The sequence below is a fragment of the Cryptomeria japonica genome, chromosome 2, assembly GCF_030272615.1.
Source record: "Cryptomeria japonica chromosome 2, Sugi_1.0, whole genome shotgun sequence".
NCBI classification, from domain to species: domain Eukaryota; kingdom Viridiplantae; phylum Streptophyta; class Pinopsida; order Cupressales; family Cupressaceae; genus Cryptomeria; species Cryptomeria japonica.
The window spans coordinates 314,039,749-314,056,729 of record NC_081406.1 but is presented as its reverse complement, the minus strand read 5'-3'; the positions used below and the strand labels follow the sequence as shown (position 1 = coordinate 314,056,729).

Sequence of the window (16,981 nt, the reverse complement as noted above, 5' to 3'; positions counted from 1 at the left end):
ATTATGCCTTCACCATTTTGATGATCAAAAATCTTGCACCCGGGAGCAAAGAGAAACTAAGTGCCTTTCAACTGACAACAAGAGAAACACTGTTGAGCCCATGCAAACTATTAGTATATTGGACCATTGGGTAAATGGATGCTGACCAACCATAGGGACGAGAGTAATAACATCACCAACAACTCGAAAATATAGCATGAGGGGATGAGTTTCCCCAAAACCCCAACAAGACAACACTTGGGAAAACACAACCATCAGATTTTGGCGATCAGGGAGGTGAAGGAATGGTACACATGCAAGTGAAACCCCGACAATCCAAAAGGCCAGCAAACATGACAAACTTAGCAATTTTACAAGGGCCTTCAAGGCAGAGTTTCAGGAGCAATAGGAAAGGTATGTAAGGATAAGCAACCCCAAAAGTCCAACAAGGCAACAAACCTATGGAGACCTGCTACTCCATAGGTTGGGGTAGGAGTGACTTCCTTCTGTCTATCCACTGCCATAAATCCTTGACATCCATTTGCCCAGTGTCATTATGGGAGGTTTCTATAATATTTGACTTGATTAATATCTTTTTGTTGATGGCCTTGAACAATTATTCCATGGGAGAGGCGGATGAAGATTTTGAACTCATGAAGGTTTTGGTAATGACAAGAAAAGCAAATGCAGGCACAAATTGCAAGATGCAAGGCCAAATAATGGAAAAAAATGCAGATAGAAAGAATCAGTTTGTTTGTAGAGGAAACTGGAGGACAAAGGCAATGAATATGATTGTGTTGAAACAATGTAGCTTCGGTAAGGTAAATGATTGAATGAGAGATAAATGAAGTCTCTCATTCAATCATCTATTCTATCGATAAATCTACATGCTAATGGTAGGCATCATAATCATCTTTATAAGCATTTCTATCATCGATCGAGATATGATCGTATTTGCTATGCAGTGATTTCATTTATATGCTGTGATTGTAATCGGTTCTGCATATCTATTCTAGTTGTCATATTTAGTGTTGTCATATGATAACTACAATAGTTATCGTATTAACATATTTTTGCTCTTATACCGGTCCATAATCGGGTTGCATTTACCATCGATTACCATGAAATAGCATTAAGAATAAACCGATTAGTGATCGGTTAATGATAACTAAAATTGCATTAGAAACTAACCGATTCATTATCGGTTACACTGATAATCAAACCGCATTAAATCACAAACCGATTGGCATCGATTATCGTTTGGTATGTATCGGCATTTATATTAACCGATAGTTATCAGTTTGCATTATGAAGAGGCACCACCCTTGATGAAGACATGTCTTGATCGGACATGTCATGAGATATGTCCGGTCAAGGCATGCCTTGATCTTACAAGGCAATGCCTATATATATGTGTCGTGAAGAATGCTGGAGAAATATCGAAATCAATAAATATTATCTACAGCCACCTACAAACAAAGAAGTTTACATGTCCGGTCAAGGCATGCCTTGATCTTACAAGGCAATGCCTATATATATGTGCCGTGAAGAATGCTGGAGAAATATCGAAATCAATAAATATTATCTACAGCCACCTGCAAAAAAGAAGTTTCAGTTCATAATCAGAAATAACTAGAGAGCATACATTAATAGCATTGAATATTGTCTAAGGAATTAAAAGAAAGACAAAATCCTTAACATTCCACTTTTGAACATAAATTTGAATACTTTTACAGATTGTTTTGCAAAGGTACAAGGTGGCAGAGGTTCATAAGTCATCATTTTTAAACCAAAATATTCATGCCTTTGCATGCCCGCCGATAGGGTTTGCAGGGTTTTATGCCTAATTTACATGGCTTTATGAAGTCTGCAGAGATCCATGTCTCCTGATATGTGAAGGAAGGGAGCCTCACATCAGGGGAAAAGTTGGTGAAATCAGAGAGTCTTGCCTCTCTTGCACCTTGGGAGTTTGATGTTGCTGATGAGGTGAGAGAAATAATACACAAATTGGAGAAATTGTAACTTCTTGCAAATAGTATAGAGATGTTTGACAGGTACAATTTTCAATAGAAGAAAGACTTGTTGAATGGAAAATCAGCAAATTGGGGTTACTTGCATTGTTTGCACCGAGGCATGATTGTCATAGAGTTCTGATTTCTCCAAATCCAATGCAATTGATACTTCAAAAGATAAAGAACAGGAAAATTCAGGACTTCATGTACTTCAAGTGTAAAGGGTGCAGTAAAGTATGATTTTTATAACACACAAACATAAGAATGATGAAATCAAGGAAATAAGGAATATTTTAGCATTTGTGCCTAAAAAGTAAAAATGTGCTTTTCTGATTTTAGTGTAAAACATTCAATGTAGGATTTTCAAGAGGAAGACTAATTCAAAGATACTAGAAGCACATTTTGACTCAATTTTACTCATAAGAAAATCTTGAAATGTTTTATATAACCCTACAAACTTTATGTTCTAAAATTTAAATTTTGGATAAGAGATGTATATGCTAGTTTTCATGTCTCAATGGTAGTCGATTACTGGAAGCATATTTTTTTGTAATGTATTTTGTATGACTTTATTAGGCTATTTTAATTTCTTTCTCCATAAAAGAGCAAGCACAAGATTACTATCCATTCTCTAAGTATCTAGATGAATGTCCCAATTTTCATGTCTTAAGCTTAGGTGCTTATTTAATAAAACATATTTTTTTTTATATTTATTTTGTATGTTTTCCATGGGCCATTAGTATGCCTTTTTATGTAAAAGATAAGATATGCATAATCCACAAAAGTTCATAAATATTCAACTAAATAAGAGACACATCTGCCTGAAACAAAATGAAGATATCCTTCCTAAATTTCATGAGAAGATATTCTTTTGGCTCATTCTATACTTTGGGTACCACATAAGGCTTGGATATGGCTGAATACGTTATAATATTATTATATGATAAAGTAACATAACTTATGAAGACCTCTATCTGTTAGACATGAATCATTCGTAACTGCTTTGTTGTTTTTTTTGAAATTCTGCAGGTGTGTTTAGAGGGGACAAGATGCACAAGGATCAGATTTTGAAGTTGGCCAAGGGCTTTCGAGGGAGGGCCAAGAATTGCATACGCATTGCTAGAGAGCGTGTAGAGAAAGCCCTTCAGTACTCCTACAGAGATCGTCGAAACAAGAAACGTGATATGCGCGGTCTCTGGATTCAGAGGATTAATGCTGGAACACGTCTGTATGGGGTAATTTTCAGTGATACCTTTCTTTAACTTATGGACTTGTTTAGAGGTATGTGAAGGTTTAGGCATTGTGCTAAAACTTACTAGAGAATCCATTAGACCAAATTTGTTTGTTTTTCTAGAATGAATGCATAGTAACAATAGAGTCAAATATTAAAGGGCATACAAAACATTTTGTATTATTTCATCCAACTTCTGGGTTTTTGGCAAAATTATTTTTTCCTTCTTGAAACCTTGTAATTGTCTCTCTCTCTCTCTCTCTCTCTCTCTATATATATATATATATATATATATCTCACACACACACATACAGATGCACAAACTTTGAATTAAAATATTTATAAATATATATATTGTTTAACATTTTTTAATACATTTAGTAATCAGTTCACCGATCAGCTTCAAATGGGTTATCATCAAGACCAAGATTGCCATCAACATTAACATTAGATGACAGAAACCCACTACTACTTGCATTGAAAGTATGCTAGCTACTTGACACCAATAACTAAAGACTGTGCAACAAAAAATAGATCCAAGTCAGTACACTCTGGTTCTACATCCCACAACTTTGATACCTCTTCCTTGGATTTATCATTTTTGTGTGTAAGAAGGCGCAAGTTGGAATGCATGTAAACTAGCTCCTCTTCTTTGCTTGATGCTAATCGATTGCGTTTCAATGAGTGGATGGAGTATGTACTCCAATTTTGTTCAGATGAAGAACTAGCAACCTATTGAAGCAAAGGGAGTTTTCATTAGAGCTTTTAAATTAACAATTTTGTAAATCAAACTTTAAATTTGAAAATAGTAATTTTTAAATGACAACCAAATTTAGAGAGTGGGTAAAAATTTATAAACTTGTGATAAATTTTTGATCGCAATAGCTTGGAGGTGTACCAATTTGTGACCATGAGATACCGCCAAGAGTGAGCATCCTTCTTATGCTTGTCATGAAGAGCAGGAGGGCTTTGACCATTGGAGGCTACAAAATCAGCAAATTCACATGTAATTGCATCTTCCATTCCAAGATCAAGGAGGAGTTTAGTAAGAGTTTTCCTCAACCTTTTACTAACTTCTACATCACGCTATGTTGGCACCCTTGTTGGCATAGTAAGGATCTCTTCACTATAATATTTAGGAGTCAATGTGAAGTCTAGAAGATGGAGTGGGGTGGCCATTATTGTTCCATTGGTCAACACAGTCACAAATTGACTGCACCTCTTTGAAGAAGGTTTCTTTAGGATCTTGCTCGTTTGCATTTATGATGGATTTCATTTTCTCGATGATTGAGTCTATGCCATTATAAACCTCCCCCAAGCATGGCTTATCCATGTTAGTAATGTGGATCATACTCATGGTGGGCTTGGTGAAACTAAGAAGACATTCTACATGATTCCACCAAGTGTCATCTAGAATCATTTACTTTACGTTTGTTGCCTTTCTAGTGTTGGATTACCTCCATATGGACCATGATTGGCTAATCACTGTACCACAAAGTGCCTCACACACCTGCAAAAGTCATCTCAAGACAATTGTAATGGGTGCAAATCTAGTCTCAGCAACCACTTTAAAAATAAAAACTTAAATAATTAAAAACAAAGAAGAATGCGTGTGTGTATATATATATATATATATAAATATATTAAATAAATTACTAAAATAAAACATAAAATCAAGAAATTGCATTGTTTGAAATTCGAATTACCTTTAGTACCCCTAGTTGCAAAAATGATCTAAAAATAGCTTGCGACATGTGGTGGTTTGTTATGAACATTTGGATCTCTTCAACTTTAGTATAGACTTGTTTGATCCAATCTATTTTTCTACCCAACTTCTATAGCATGAGGTTAAGTATATGCACAACACAAGGTGCCCAAAATATATGTGAGAACCGTGTCTCAACTAACATATCAGCTGTTCTACGATTCTTTGCATTGTCCATTATAACTTGGACAACATTTTGAGATTCTCCAAGTACTCTCCAAGCTTGGGCCAGACTCAGCGCAAGAGTCTAGTCTACTACTCAACTCTGCTAGCTTGAAGAATTGAGAGTTTATAGAGTCCTTCAGAGTACTTGAAGAGTCTTCAAGCTATGTTTTGGAGTGTCTAAGTACATCACAACATAGCGAGGGCATGCCCTTATTTCCTTGAGTACCTTGTTGGTATGTTTGGTTTAGACTAAGAAAACATATTTTTAATGTAAAAAAATGCTTTTTCTATCAAAATCTTTTGTTGGATTTGTAGGTGTGGTTGGGAGCATTAGAGGACATCATGAGATGGCCATGGCATGCCCTTGTTGCTTCAGAGACCTTGTGGGTACAATTGGGACATAGCCACAAGGTACTAAGGGCGGTAGAGTGTTCCTTGGCTATCTTGTTGTAAGGAAGTTAAGTAGCGAAACAACTTCCTACACTAACCTTGAGAGGAGGGTAATGCAATTTTTTTTATAAATCTTTACAATAGTTACAAAAACTTCACAAAAATAAGCATAAATAACATGCATACCACAACACAGTGATTTACATGGGGAAACCCCTTTCGGGAGAAAAATCCCACACTTCAAAAGCTGCCCAATATATTATTCAAAAATCAACAACAAATTACAATATACTTGCAGAGCTAAGTTACCGGTTCGGGTTCGGGCACCGGTTTAGGTTCGAAGAACCCGGTATGCCGGTACGGCAAAATTTTGAAAAGGGGTTTGGGTTCGTTAGTACAAAAACATGTAAATTATATATATATGCAACCTATAAGCATGAATTAAGATTAGCATGTCACATAGCATCATATAAACAACAAAAGCAACATAAACTTGTAATCATAGCATCATGATCATACCATAACAACATCATATACATCAAGTTTAATATCAAAGTGATAAAATATTCAAGTATCATTGTTTCAATTTTCAACAATTTAAAGTTTGATCATCAAATGGATTCTCTAATGGGGGTTTGGGGCAATGCCCCCAATGGGGTCAAGGGGCAGTGCCCCTTGCGGGGGTCTGTGGGCAGCGCCCCCAGCGGGGTCAAGGGGTAGAGCCCCTTGCGGGGTCAAGGGGCAATGCCCCTCGCAGGGTTCCGGGGCAGCGCCCAGGGCGCGCTCCCAAATTACAACCTTCAAACCCACACGGAACTCCATGGCGTGCATCAATTTTCTGCTTTTTAAGACGTTAGGAACAAGGCCAAAGAAGTCAAAATTCTGATCAAGGTGTATTCTCCCGTACGGAAATTGTGTTTTCTGTTTTGTTCTTTCGTACAGACTTGTGCTTCTCTCTTGGTTGTACGATGCATAGGTGTGTGGCTTGAGATATAGGGTCATTTTAATTTTTTATGTGGTGGAATTCAAAAAAAAAAAAATTGCAAAAAAAAAATCCATTTTTGGGCTGTCAGACCCCTGGGTCCTCTTGGGTTCGCCCTGGTTCGAACCAAGACTGTGAACCACGAACCTTGTCTGAACCACAGGCGAACCGGACCCGAACCTCGAACCAGGACCGTACCAGACCAGTACTAGGGGTCTAGGGGGCCGAACCTGGTAACTTAGTTGCAGAGCAAGCTTCTTACAAGAGTATTACCAATGGAGATCTAGAGGCAACTCAATAACTATCAAACTCTTTGAATACATCACAATACATGGACATAATACAATGCCCTCATAAAATAGGGTTGCCTCTCAGGGCAAACAAAGCACATAAAATATCGACCATTAGATCTATGACCTAATGATAAATGATCAAAATTTACAATGTCAAATTATACATAAAATGTGGCTTTGGGGGTGCTGCAACCCCGCTTCACTCATTTATCAACAATAACCTTTTATTATTTCAAGGTCGAGACACCATTTTCCTAACACTTGTGTGCGTATTGGGGAAGTGCCTACAATGTACCTTAGGTAGTAGGGGTGTGCCATAGCTGTCTTGTGCACATTCTAGGACTCTCCTTTGTACTAAAACCCATTTGATCCCAAAATGGATGTAGTTCTACAAGAACTCAGTAACAGAGTAATCCCAAGGTTCCATCATTTTATGGCTTCTTTCTACACTTTAAGAAAGTCCTACTTCTTAGATATGCAATCAATATTGCTACTATAGAATTCAATAGGAAACCTATCAATTCTTGGGAACCTATTATTGCTGAAAGATTTTGTAGCAAATATAATTTCCTCAATATCTATTATTAATGCCCTTTTTAAGTAAAATTGCACCACTTTAGAACTTCCCAAGAAAAATCATCACGCACTTTCTCCTAGCCTTTTAAAATTTTCATTCCTTCCATTAGATGTGAACAAATTCTCGTAGAAAGAAAAAAGCATTGGTTATTTTCTTGAAGATCATCTATTAGGGCCCTAGTTACATTGAAAGGGTCAATTTCCTTCCTAATAAAATTTGCTCCAAGTAGGTTAAAAAAGATACTTAGATCATATATCACCACGTCTAATCCAGCTCATTTTGGACATGATTTTGAGTCCTTGGGCTACAAAATTTTGATAGCATCTCCATCCATGTTTAGTAGTGTTAACTTGCTCTTACAAACACACAGTTTTGGGGATCATATTTTAGCTTTTCCTCTATTTGAACAAGTTTCTTGTCAAATAACCTAGCCCAACTTTTCCTAGTTAAGGGTTTTGATTTTCCAGTATTTCTGAAGAATCTTTGCATGCAACAATACATTTGTTTTATTGAAAAATAAAGTTGGAGGCAGGATCAGAACCCTTATCAAAAGCCCTGATAATCTTAACTCCATTCAAATGCTCTTCATCTTTCAATAAACTAGTGTTCAACTTAAAAGGCCCCTCTTCTCTACAGCTTTTTTCTTGATCAAATCCTTTAATTTCAAGAGGGTGATGGTCAAACAAGGCGAAAGGTATGACCAACATGGCATTATTATCCGCGTAGGTTCAGGGATTGAAAAAAACTATCATTCAAATAGAATCCATTAAGCCTGGACTAATTTCTCTTATTGCCACTTTGGTTATTGCACTAGGTGAACCATATACTCTTACTGTTCATTTTGCAACCCTCTAAAGGGTCTCTAAGGCTTAAAACTCTCCTCATCTTTGACTTAAAAAAACAGTTTGTTTTCTTTATAACTAGATTTCAGACTCCCACATTTATCATCTGTGTTTCCAATCATATCAAATTACCCCCCGAATGAACAGAACTTTGGGCAGCTTGTTGGCCAGCCATTTCCAGAATTCTGTTTTTTCTTTATAGTCATTTGCAGCAAATGAAGAACAAAGTGTTGATTTTGTAACTAGGTTAGGAAAATAAATAGGATTCGGATTGCCTTAAGGCATCATCCGAATCCTTATAGGGCAGGGCCCTATCTATTGTATTTATATGTAATGTGTAAAACCATTAAGGGCTGGACCTAACGTGTAAAAGGGCGCATCTCTAGGTCCAACGTGTGGACCTATCTTCAGCACACACATTTTGTGGCGTATAGTCTTATGTATTGATCATTTATGATGGGCTGGGCCCAAATGATTGTATTATTAAAAGGACGCATCCCTTCTCCAAACGTGTGGTCCTATATCTTATTTTAGCACATCTCTATGTAGCGTGGGCTCTTGTAACGTGGAAACTATATTGTTTAGGTCCCATGCTTATGGTGGTGTGTGGAACTAATAAATAGTGTTGGCCCCAAGGATGGATTGGGCCAACCCAAGATAGGGCTCACCTCTTGTATATATGCACAAGCATATCACTAGTCGAAAATGAAATCAAGCAATCCGAATATTAGACAATCAATGTGAAGACCTTGTGCTCTGCAATAAAAGACCCTGTGCTCTGCAATAAAAGGTCAATGCGAATTCTGATCAAGGAATCAGCGAATTACTTCTGCCATCAGCATTTGCCATACATGCGATCTTGAACAGTGAATACATTGAAGAGGATAGCGAGTTCCTCTTGAAGGTCTACAAACATCATTAGGTCTGCAATCTTCAGTGAAGGACTACGAAGAGCTGGAAGCTGTATGCTGATGATATTCTTATATAAGAAAGAGATAAGTCTGCTATCTTCTGCTGTTACATTGTGCCCTAGCTGGGTTACGACTGTAACTCTAATTCTGCCCTAGGTTGACAGTTATATCAGATAAGTAATCTGATCTTTATTGCCATTGTATTCTACAATTAATAAAAGGATCTAAATCTGATTTGTTGCTGGGTTTTTCCTCCAAGAGGGAGGTTTTCCCAGGGTAGTCTTGTGTTGTGTGATCCTCTATTTGTATGCTTTACTGTGCAACTTTAGTTTTCTGTTTATTGTGGATAATCTGATCATGAAAACTAACACAAAGGCCAACTTTTTTCTCTTAATTTTATACAATAACCCATACAACTCTATTACATGGAGATTGCCCACAGTCATTAACAAAGGGAGCTCATTTATCCAAGAGCAAGATAATAGAACTCCCTTTCCTTTTTTATGATTAGTAACATACTTGTCAACACCCTTCCAAATATATTTGAGAACACAGTCATGGGGAAAACCGACAATTTTGACCTCTTGAAGCATCAAGCAGCCAAAAGCATCTCTATTCTTGCAGAACACAACAACCTTCCTGTCATTAGCCCCTAAACCATTCACATTCTAGGTAATGCATTGTACATCGATTTTTAGGGTTAGAAGGAGGTTTAGGACCTTTTTATAACCTCTCAAAGTTGTTGAGGAGTTATCCTTTCCTTTCTTATTACTTTTAGGATTCAAATTACTGGGCTCACTTTTTTTCTGCTTTTTGATATTTTCTAGGATATCTTCATTGATTTTTAACATTTATCTTGTAAATGATAGATAACTGGGGCAACACTTTCCAAAGTTACACTACTAAGTTTAGGGTCATTGTGTTGGCAATCATCAAGGTAATTTACAAGTCTAGTTGTTTAGTGGGGTATTTGGGTTCCTACCAAAGGGTTTTTTGGACCTTTTTCCTCATTTATTTCATTTTGCTACACATTGATCAACATCCATTCTTAGTTTTGAATCCAAGGTTCCTTTGTTAGGTGGGGTAGGTTGAGTAGAGGTGAGAAACACTTTATACTCTGTTGAGGACTTATGACAATTTCTTTAGGATGAGACCCTTGCAAAGTCAAAATTTCATTTTCTTCACAATCAACATTCTTATTAATATCATCTTTGTCAATAGAGGGAAAGACATCAAGAGCTAGAGTCAAATTTTTTAGGGTTTATAAGAGGACGATCTTTTCTCAATTGCCCATTGCATTTGCACAAAAACCAGAAGCCAAGCTCACCCAATTGCTTTATATCACATTGAAATTTTTTGTTTACAAATTGATAGCAAAAAAATTGGAATTCAACATTAGGTTTAACAAACATTAGAACCTAGCATTCAAATGTGGAATGGTGTATCGTCTCCTTTGTCTGCAAACTTAACCCAAGGGTTTTAGAGCATATGAAAGGAGATTCCATAGTTGAGGAGGGATGTTAAAAAATTTCACCCATCTAGGAGATAAATTAACTTCAATCCACAAAGGTGTAATATTAGGGATTCATGAGATAGGTTTGTAAATAAAATTCCCCCGATTCCAAAAGTTCCATTCAAGGTCCTTTTTTACATACTAGGGTTTTTTAAAATAATTGTAAAAAGACTAGGTTGAATCATTCTGCAACATGACACAAATATCCCATTTTTTGCCCGACATAGAGGTCACCCAATCATCAAAGAATTTTCTAGAGGGAAGAGACCTTTTATTTAAATAAACAAAGAAAATTGTACTTATTTTAAAGTCTCTTCTTAAAAATGCTAACCATCTCTAAGTTAGGAGACAGAACTAGTTCTTTCTTACACCAAGGGGGTTGCTTACCTCCTTGTTGTCTTCCTCTAGTAGATATGCCAACCTCAAACAAGCTATTGATCTCCATGATAGCTTCTTGTAGAGAAGAATGCTAGTCAAGAATTGTTGTAGGCTCTTTTGCTTGCACAATTCGTTTGATGATTTCCTAAACCCTCGAGCGTTGTCATCATCAATTTTTCCTTCCAAATTGAAACCAAACACATACTTTATATCCGTATTATCTCTTAGCCATTAATTCTTGCATTTACTGTAAGCTTGTGTGCTGTAAAATGGTTCAAGTCTTGAATATCAACCATACCCTTGAGATATCTTGGTGTAACTTAAAAAATCAAATGAAATATTTTACATGGTCTCATAGTTAGCAAAATAAAAGGGTGGTTTGTGTTTTGACGTATTCACACATCGCCCCATTGCAAATGGGGACCCCTACATTTTTTTTGCTTTCTGGGGGTTTGCTTTCTAGGTTTTTAGGGTTTGTCTGTTAGCCTTTGCATTTTGAGTGTTGCCAGAGGGATCAATGGATAGCAGGCTCTGCTCGAGCTAAGATGAGTCAGTAGATGGGTTTCTTTCCAGGTCTTCTTTAAGCTTGGTTTTGCTGGTGGTGTCCAGTTTGAGTTCGAGGAAGTCAGTGAGTGGTTGAGCAAATTTGGCTAAGACAGGGAAGGAATGAATCAAGGATCTAGCCTAGAACAAAGTCAAGCCAGTTTGAGGGTGAATCGAGCCAAGAATGTAAATTTCGCTCCTGACCTTTCCAAAGGGTCCAGAGCGAAATTCATATTTCCTCTATTTTGCTTCTTAGCTTGACCAAGTTAGGAACTTCTAAGGCATGGTTTGGTAGGTTTTGATACATATTTGCCTTGAAGAGAAATTTTGGACCTCAAGATGATGAAAGCTAGCCTCAAATGAATTTCGCCCTGGACCCTTCCAAAGGGTCCAGTGCGAAATCCTCCTTTGGCCTTAAAACCTAGTCTGACCTTGCCTAGACCCAGTTGAGTGATCGAATATCTTGATAGTGAAAGAAGGAAGTTGATTTGATCAAGTTTGGTGGAGAATGAAGTGAACCTAAGTGAGAAGCTAGCCAAGAGTGGGATTTTCGCTCCTGACCCTTCCAAAGGGTCCAGAGCGAAAATTCCCTTAAACATCAAATTCTCACTTGTCAAGGCCAAGACCATAGCTTCCTTAGGCATAGTAAGGGCAATTTGATACGTTCTAGCCCTAGGGAGTGATTGATGGTGGATGAGATGAAGGATTTTGGTCAAAAATGTGAATTTCGCTCCTGACCCTTCCAGAGGGTCCAAAGCGAAATTCTTGAAAACTCTCATTTTTCCCTTGGCTAAAGTTAGGATCTTGATGGAGATGCGTGAAGAAGGATCTATGTTTGCCTCTCAAAGAGAATTGGAGTTGAAAAGGTCAAGAGTCAAGCCCAAAACATGATTTTCGCTCCTGACCCTTCCAAAGGGTCCAGAGCGAAAATCTTGGTAGCTCTCATTTCCTTCCCAATTTTGGCTAAGTGTTGGTTTCTGGGGCATGTTGGGGGATGAATTGGTATGTTCTTGCCTTGAGATGGAGTTGATTGATTTTGAAGAACAAGATTTTGGCCTAAAGGAAAATTTCGCTCCTGACCCTTCCAAAGGGTCCAGAGCGAAATTCATCATAAACTTCATTTGCTACCTTGTTTGACCTTGAAACCTTCTTCCTCAGGTGGAAAATGATCTAAGTTTGCTTCTTGAAGTGGTTTGAAGTTTGAGAAGTGAGTAATCTAGCCTAGAATGAGATTTTCGCTCCTGACCCTTCCAAAGGGTCCAGAGCGAAAATCCTCTTAAAGCTCATTTCCTCCTAAGTTTGACCAAAATTTTGATTTGCAGGGCATCTTGAAGGGAAGGATGGACATCTTGTGGCCTTTGGAAATGTTTGAAAGCGTTGAAATGTAAAGGATTTTGGACCAAAAGATGAATTTCGCTCTTGACCCTTCCAAAGGGTCCAGAGCGAAATTCTTAAAAACACATATTTTTCCATTGAAGGAGGTTTAGTCCTTGGTTTTTTATGGCGTGGATGGAAGTGAGATAGCATGTTTTTGCCTCTTGAGGTGATTTTGAGTTGGAGAAGTGAAGAATCAAGCCCAAATCATGATTTTCGCTCTGGACCCTCACTCTTGACCCTTCCAAAGGGTCCAGAGCGAAAATCCTCCTAGACCTCATTTCCTTCCCTATTTGACCAAATTATGATGTCCAAAGCATGTTGAAAGGGAAAATGGACATGATCTTGCCTTTGAGAGTGTTTGATAGCATTGAGGAATGAGGGTTTTAGCCAAGAAAGGAATTTTCGCTCCTGACCCTTCCAGAGGGTCCAAGGCGAAATTCCTTACAAGCCTACTTTTTGACCTTTCTTAGGCTTAAAACCTTGTTCCTAGGGCGAAGAGAGATGAGATTTTACCTTGCAATGAAGATTGGGTTTGAAAGAACGATGATTTTGGTCTAAAAAGTGAATTTCGCTCCTGACCCTTCCAAAGGGTCTAGAGCGAAATTCCTAAAAACCCTTATTTTCTTAGCAAAATCAACTCAAACTTGGGTTTCTATAACTTGGACGTGAGAGGAGAAGTGTTTTCTTGCCTTTTAAGGTGGATTCAAGTTGAAACGATGGAGGAGTGAGCCTAAAACAAGATTTTCGCTCCTGACCCTTCCAAAGGGTCCAGAGCGAAAATCCTAAAACCCATCATTTTCTCCAAAATTTGTACCAAGCCATGCCTAGACCAAGGTGAGGGATGCCCTTGAGATTGTCCTTGAATTGATTATTGTCTCAAAAAATTATGATTTTGGGCTAGAAAGAGAAATTCGCTCCTGACCCTTCCAGAGGGTCCAGGGCGAAATTGTGCAAAACCTATCTTTTCCCTTAGTTTCATGCCAAATCTAGTGTGGATCATGATTAAAGAAGGCCTTAGGAATGACTCCAAATTGCCAATTATTATCAAGATTGAAGGAATTGAGCCAAATGATGAAAATCGCTCTTGACCCTTCCAAAGGGTCCAGGGCGAAAATTCTTCAACCACCTATTTTCCCTTGCAAAATCAAGTCAAACTTGGGTTGGATGTGAGAGGAGAAGTGTTTTCTAGCCTTTTGAGGTGAATTCAACTTGAAATGATGGAGGAATAAGCCTATATTAAGAAATTCGCTCCTGACCCTTCCAAAGGGTCCAGGGCGAAATTTCACCAAAACCACCTTTTTTTCCAAATTTGTGACACGACAATTGCAAACTAAAGTGAATTGGGATGGAAGAAGTCTTTAGGAGTAACTTCAAGTTGCTAGGAAACATTGAAATTGAAGGAATTGAGCCAAATCAAGAATTTTGCTCTTGACCCTTCCAAAGGGTCCAGAGCGAAATTCTAAAATCCACCTATTCCTTTCACATTTAGACCAAGCCAGGCCTGGACAAAGATGATAGAAGCCCTTGAGATTGCCCTTGAATGGATTTTGGTCTCCAAATATGAAGAAATGAGCTCAAAACAAGAAATTCGCTCCTGACCCTTCCAAAGGGTCCAGAGCGAAATTTTGGATAGGTCCTGTCCCTGGCTAGGTTTTTGAGCGAATTTGACTTTTTAGGCCTTGTGAAGATCAAACCAATGTTGCCAAGTTGGGAAGTGGATTCAATATGGGGGAGTCCAGATGAAGTGAAGTGAAGAAAGTGAAATTTAGTGTGAATAGGCAAGCAAAAGGTGGATTTCGCTCCTGACCCTTCCAAAGGGTCCAGAGCGAAATTCATCAAAGTCACTATTTCCTCTTCGTGTCAAGACAAGATTTTGATTCCTAAGGCATGAAAAGGCTGAAGAGAGGTTATTTAAGCCTTGCAAGATGAATTGAAGTGAAGGAAGTGTAAAATGAAGCCTAAAGAAGGAATTTCGCTCCTGACCCTTCCAGAGGGTCCAGAGCGAAATTCCCAAAATCACCTAGTTTGCCCATGAGGAAGGTCAAGTTGTGGATTCCCAGCCTTTGGTGAGGAGAAGGATAGTGTATGCTTGCCTTGGAAGGCATTTTGGGGTAGAGACATGATGGAATTTGTCCAAAGATGCAAAATTCGCTCTTGACCCTTCTAGAGGGTCCAGGGCGAAATCCTTTGAAACTACTATTTTTCACCTTGTTTGGGGTCAGGCGAGGAGCTAAATGTGAGGTAATGTTGAAAAGAGGTCTAAATTGGCTAGGAATGCAAAATTCGCTCCTGACCCTTCCAAAGGATCTAGGGCGAAATTCTTATGGAGCCTGTCCTTGGGGAGAATCTTGAGCAAGCTTCATTTTAATATCTTTTGTTGATGATTTAAGGTATAAAATTCTATGTTAGAATAAATATATTATGTGTCCTTAATCATTTTATGGTTTGTCATGCAGGTGAAAGAAGACTAGGCCAGGGCAAGGACGGCCTCCTCCAATCCAACATCAGCAGGGACGACCTCCTCCAGTCCAGCATCATCAAGGACGACCTCTTCCAGTCCAGCATTTGAAGGAAAGGTACACCATCCATCCTGCACATCAAAGACAAAGGAGGTTAAAGCAAGGGTCCATTGGAGAAGCAGATAGTCTCAGAAGAGTTAATTAAAGTTAGCTTCTCAGCATCATCAAATTGAACATCAACCAAGTTGCAAGTGTCAGACAAGGTGGTGTCCCAGTCAACACTCCTCCAGTCGGATTGGTCCACCTCAGCGTGTCTTGATTCAATGTACCTGACTCATCAAAGATGACACAAACTTTGGTGTACCTACCCTGGTTATCCATTGGTCGGATACTCCAGAGAAGACATGTGTCCAAATAATGCAATTATATCATTGGCCAGAATTGAGTTTGTTGTAACAAACCCTAATTAGGGTTTTCATTGTAAAATCTTGGCCATTGATCTCAAGTTGATCTGAGCCATTGAATTGTATTGAGGGCACTATATAAGCCCTGGCTCCTCATTTGTAAAAACTAATAGACAATAAGGAGAAAATAGTTGATAGTCTGTGAATAGGTAGTAGAATAGCAATTAGAGTAGACTAGGAAGAGAAGAGAAGACATTATTGCCTCAATTGTAAAGACTTCTTTTTCATTGAAGATATGGTGAAATATGTCGTTTTGTTGCAATATGCATGGTCTCTTGTTGAATCTTCATTTTAGATGATAGATAATTAAATTGAATGAAAGAAGTTGTTGAATGCACCTTAGTGGAATCTGTCTAATCCATACCACTAGCCTCTTACTGATTGTAAGTGCTCCCTGCGTGGTCAACTGGCATAAAATGAGCTTAATCTCAAGTCGTTACACATCTATTGTTCATGCATCAACTTGAATGATGATCAATATCTGATGGTGTCCGATTTGAATATATTTGAAGCATCCCCCAGAAGATCGCACTGAGTTGGTGTTGAATTGTTCAACTTGATGGTGAGACCCAGCCCAGTAGGACTCCACCTAGTCGTTCATCCATCTTCTCGCATTCTAGGTAGTAGAGTAGACTTCCTGAACCCTGCATCTTTTGTCATTTGTTTGTTTTCCGGTTAGTTAATAGGACTTGTGATTCTAGCAAATCAGACATTTAGGTCATTGAGTGTAAGTCCCCTTGTGATTCTAGCAAATCACATCATACCGTGAAGAGCTTATCCACACGTAGAGATCCTACATAACAGAACCTTGGAGTTACTCCAATTGATCCTTCAACGAGATCTTCAGCAGTTGGGAATTCTGTTCAAGAGAGGATAAGATACTTCGGTATTTTATTCTGTGTTCGCATGTGCATAAAAAACACATCAACAGTTTGACACATTCTCAAGTAGTCAGAAGTAAAAAATAATAACACTTATTGACCAAATTCAACAAAAGAATAGAAACAACAATAGCACAAATTAATTGAAATTTTATCCTCTAACCACAAAAAGTAAATTAGAGAGTTAGATCTACAATTATGAAGATGATGAAGTTTACC

General features: G+C 38.1%; 1 protein-coding gene across 4 annotated transcripts in view; it reads left to right on the top strand.

Moving 5' to 3' along the window:
* Window positions 1-16,981, top strand: part of LOC131070227 (uncharacterized) — a 71,621-nt gene that overhangs the window by 23,899 nt on the left and 30,741 nt on the right. For all 4 annotated transcript variants that reach the window (XM_058005731.2, XM_058005732.2, XM_058005730.2 and 1 more), the window contains one exon: window positions 3,021-3,226. In XM_058005731.2, coding sequence (XP_057861714.1) covers window positions 3,041-3,226 — 186 coding nt within the window. In that variant the 5' untranslated portion in view covers window positions 3,021-3,040. The remainder of the gene's footprint in view (window positions 1-3,020; window positions 3,227-16,981) is intronic.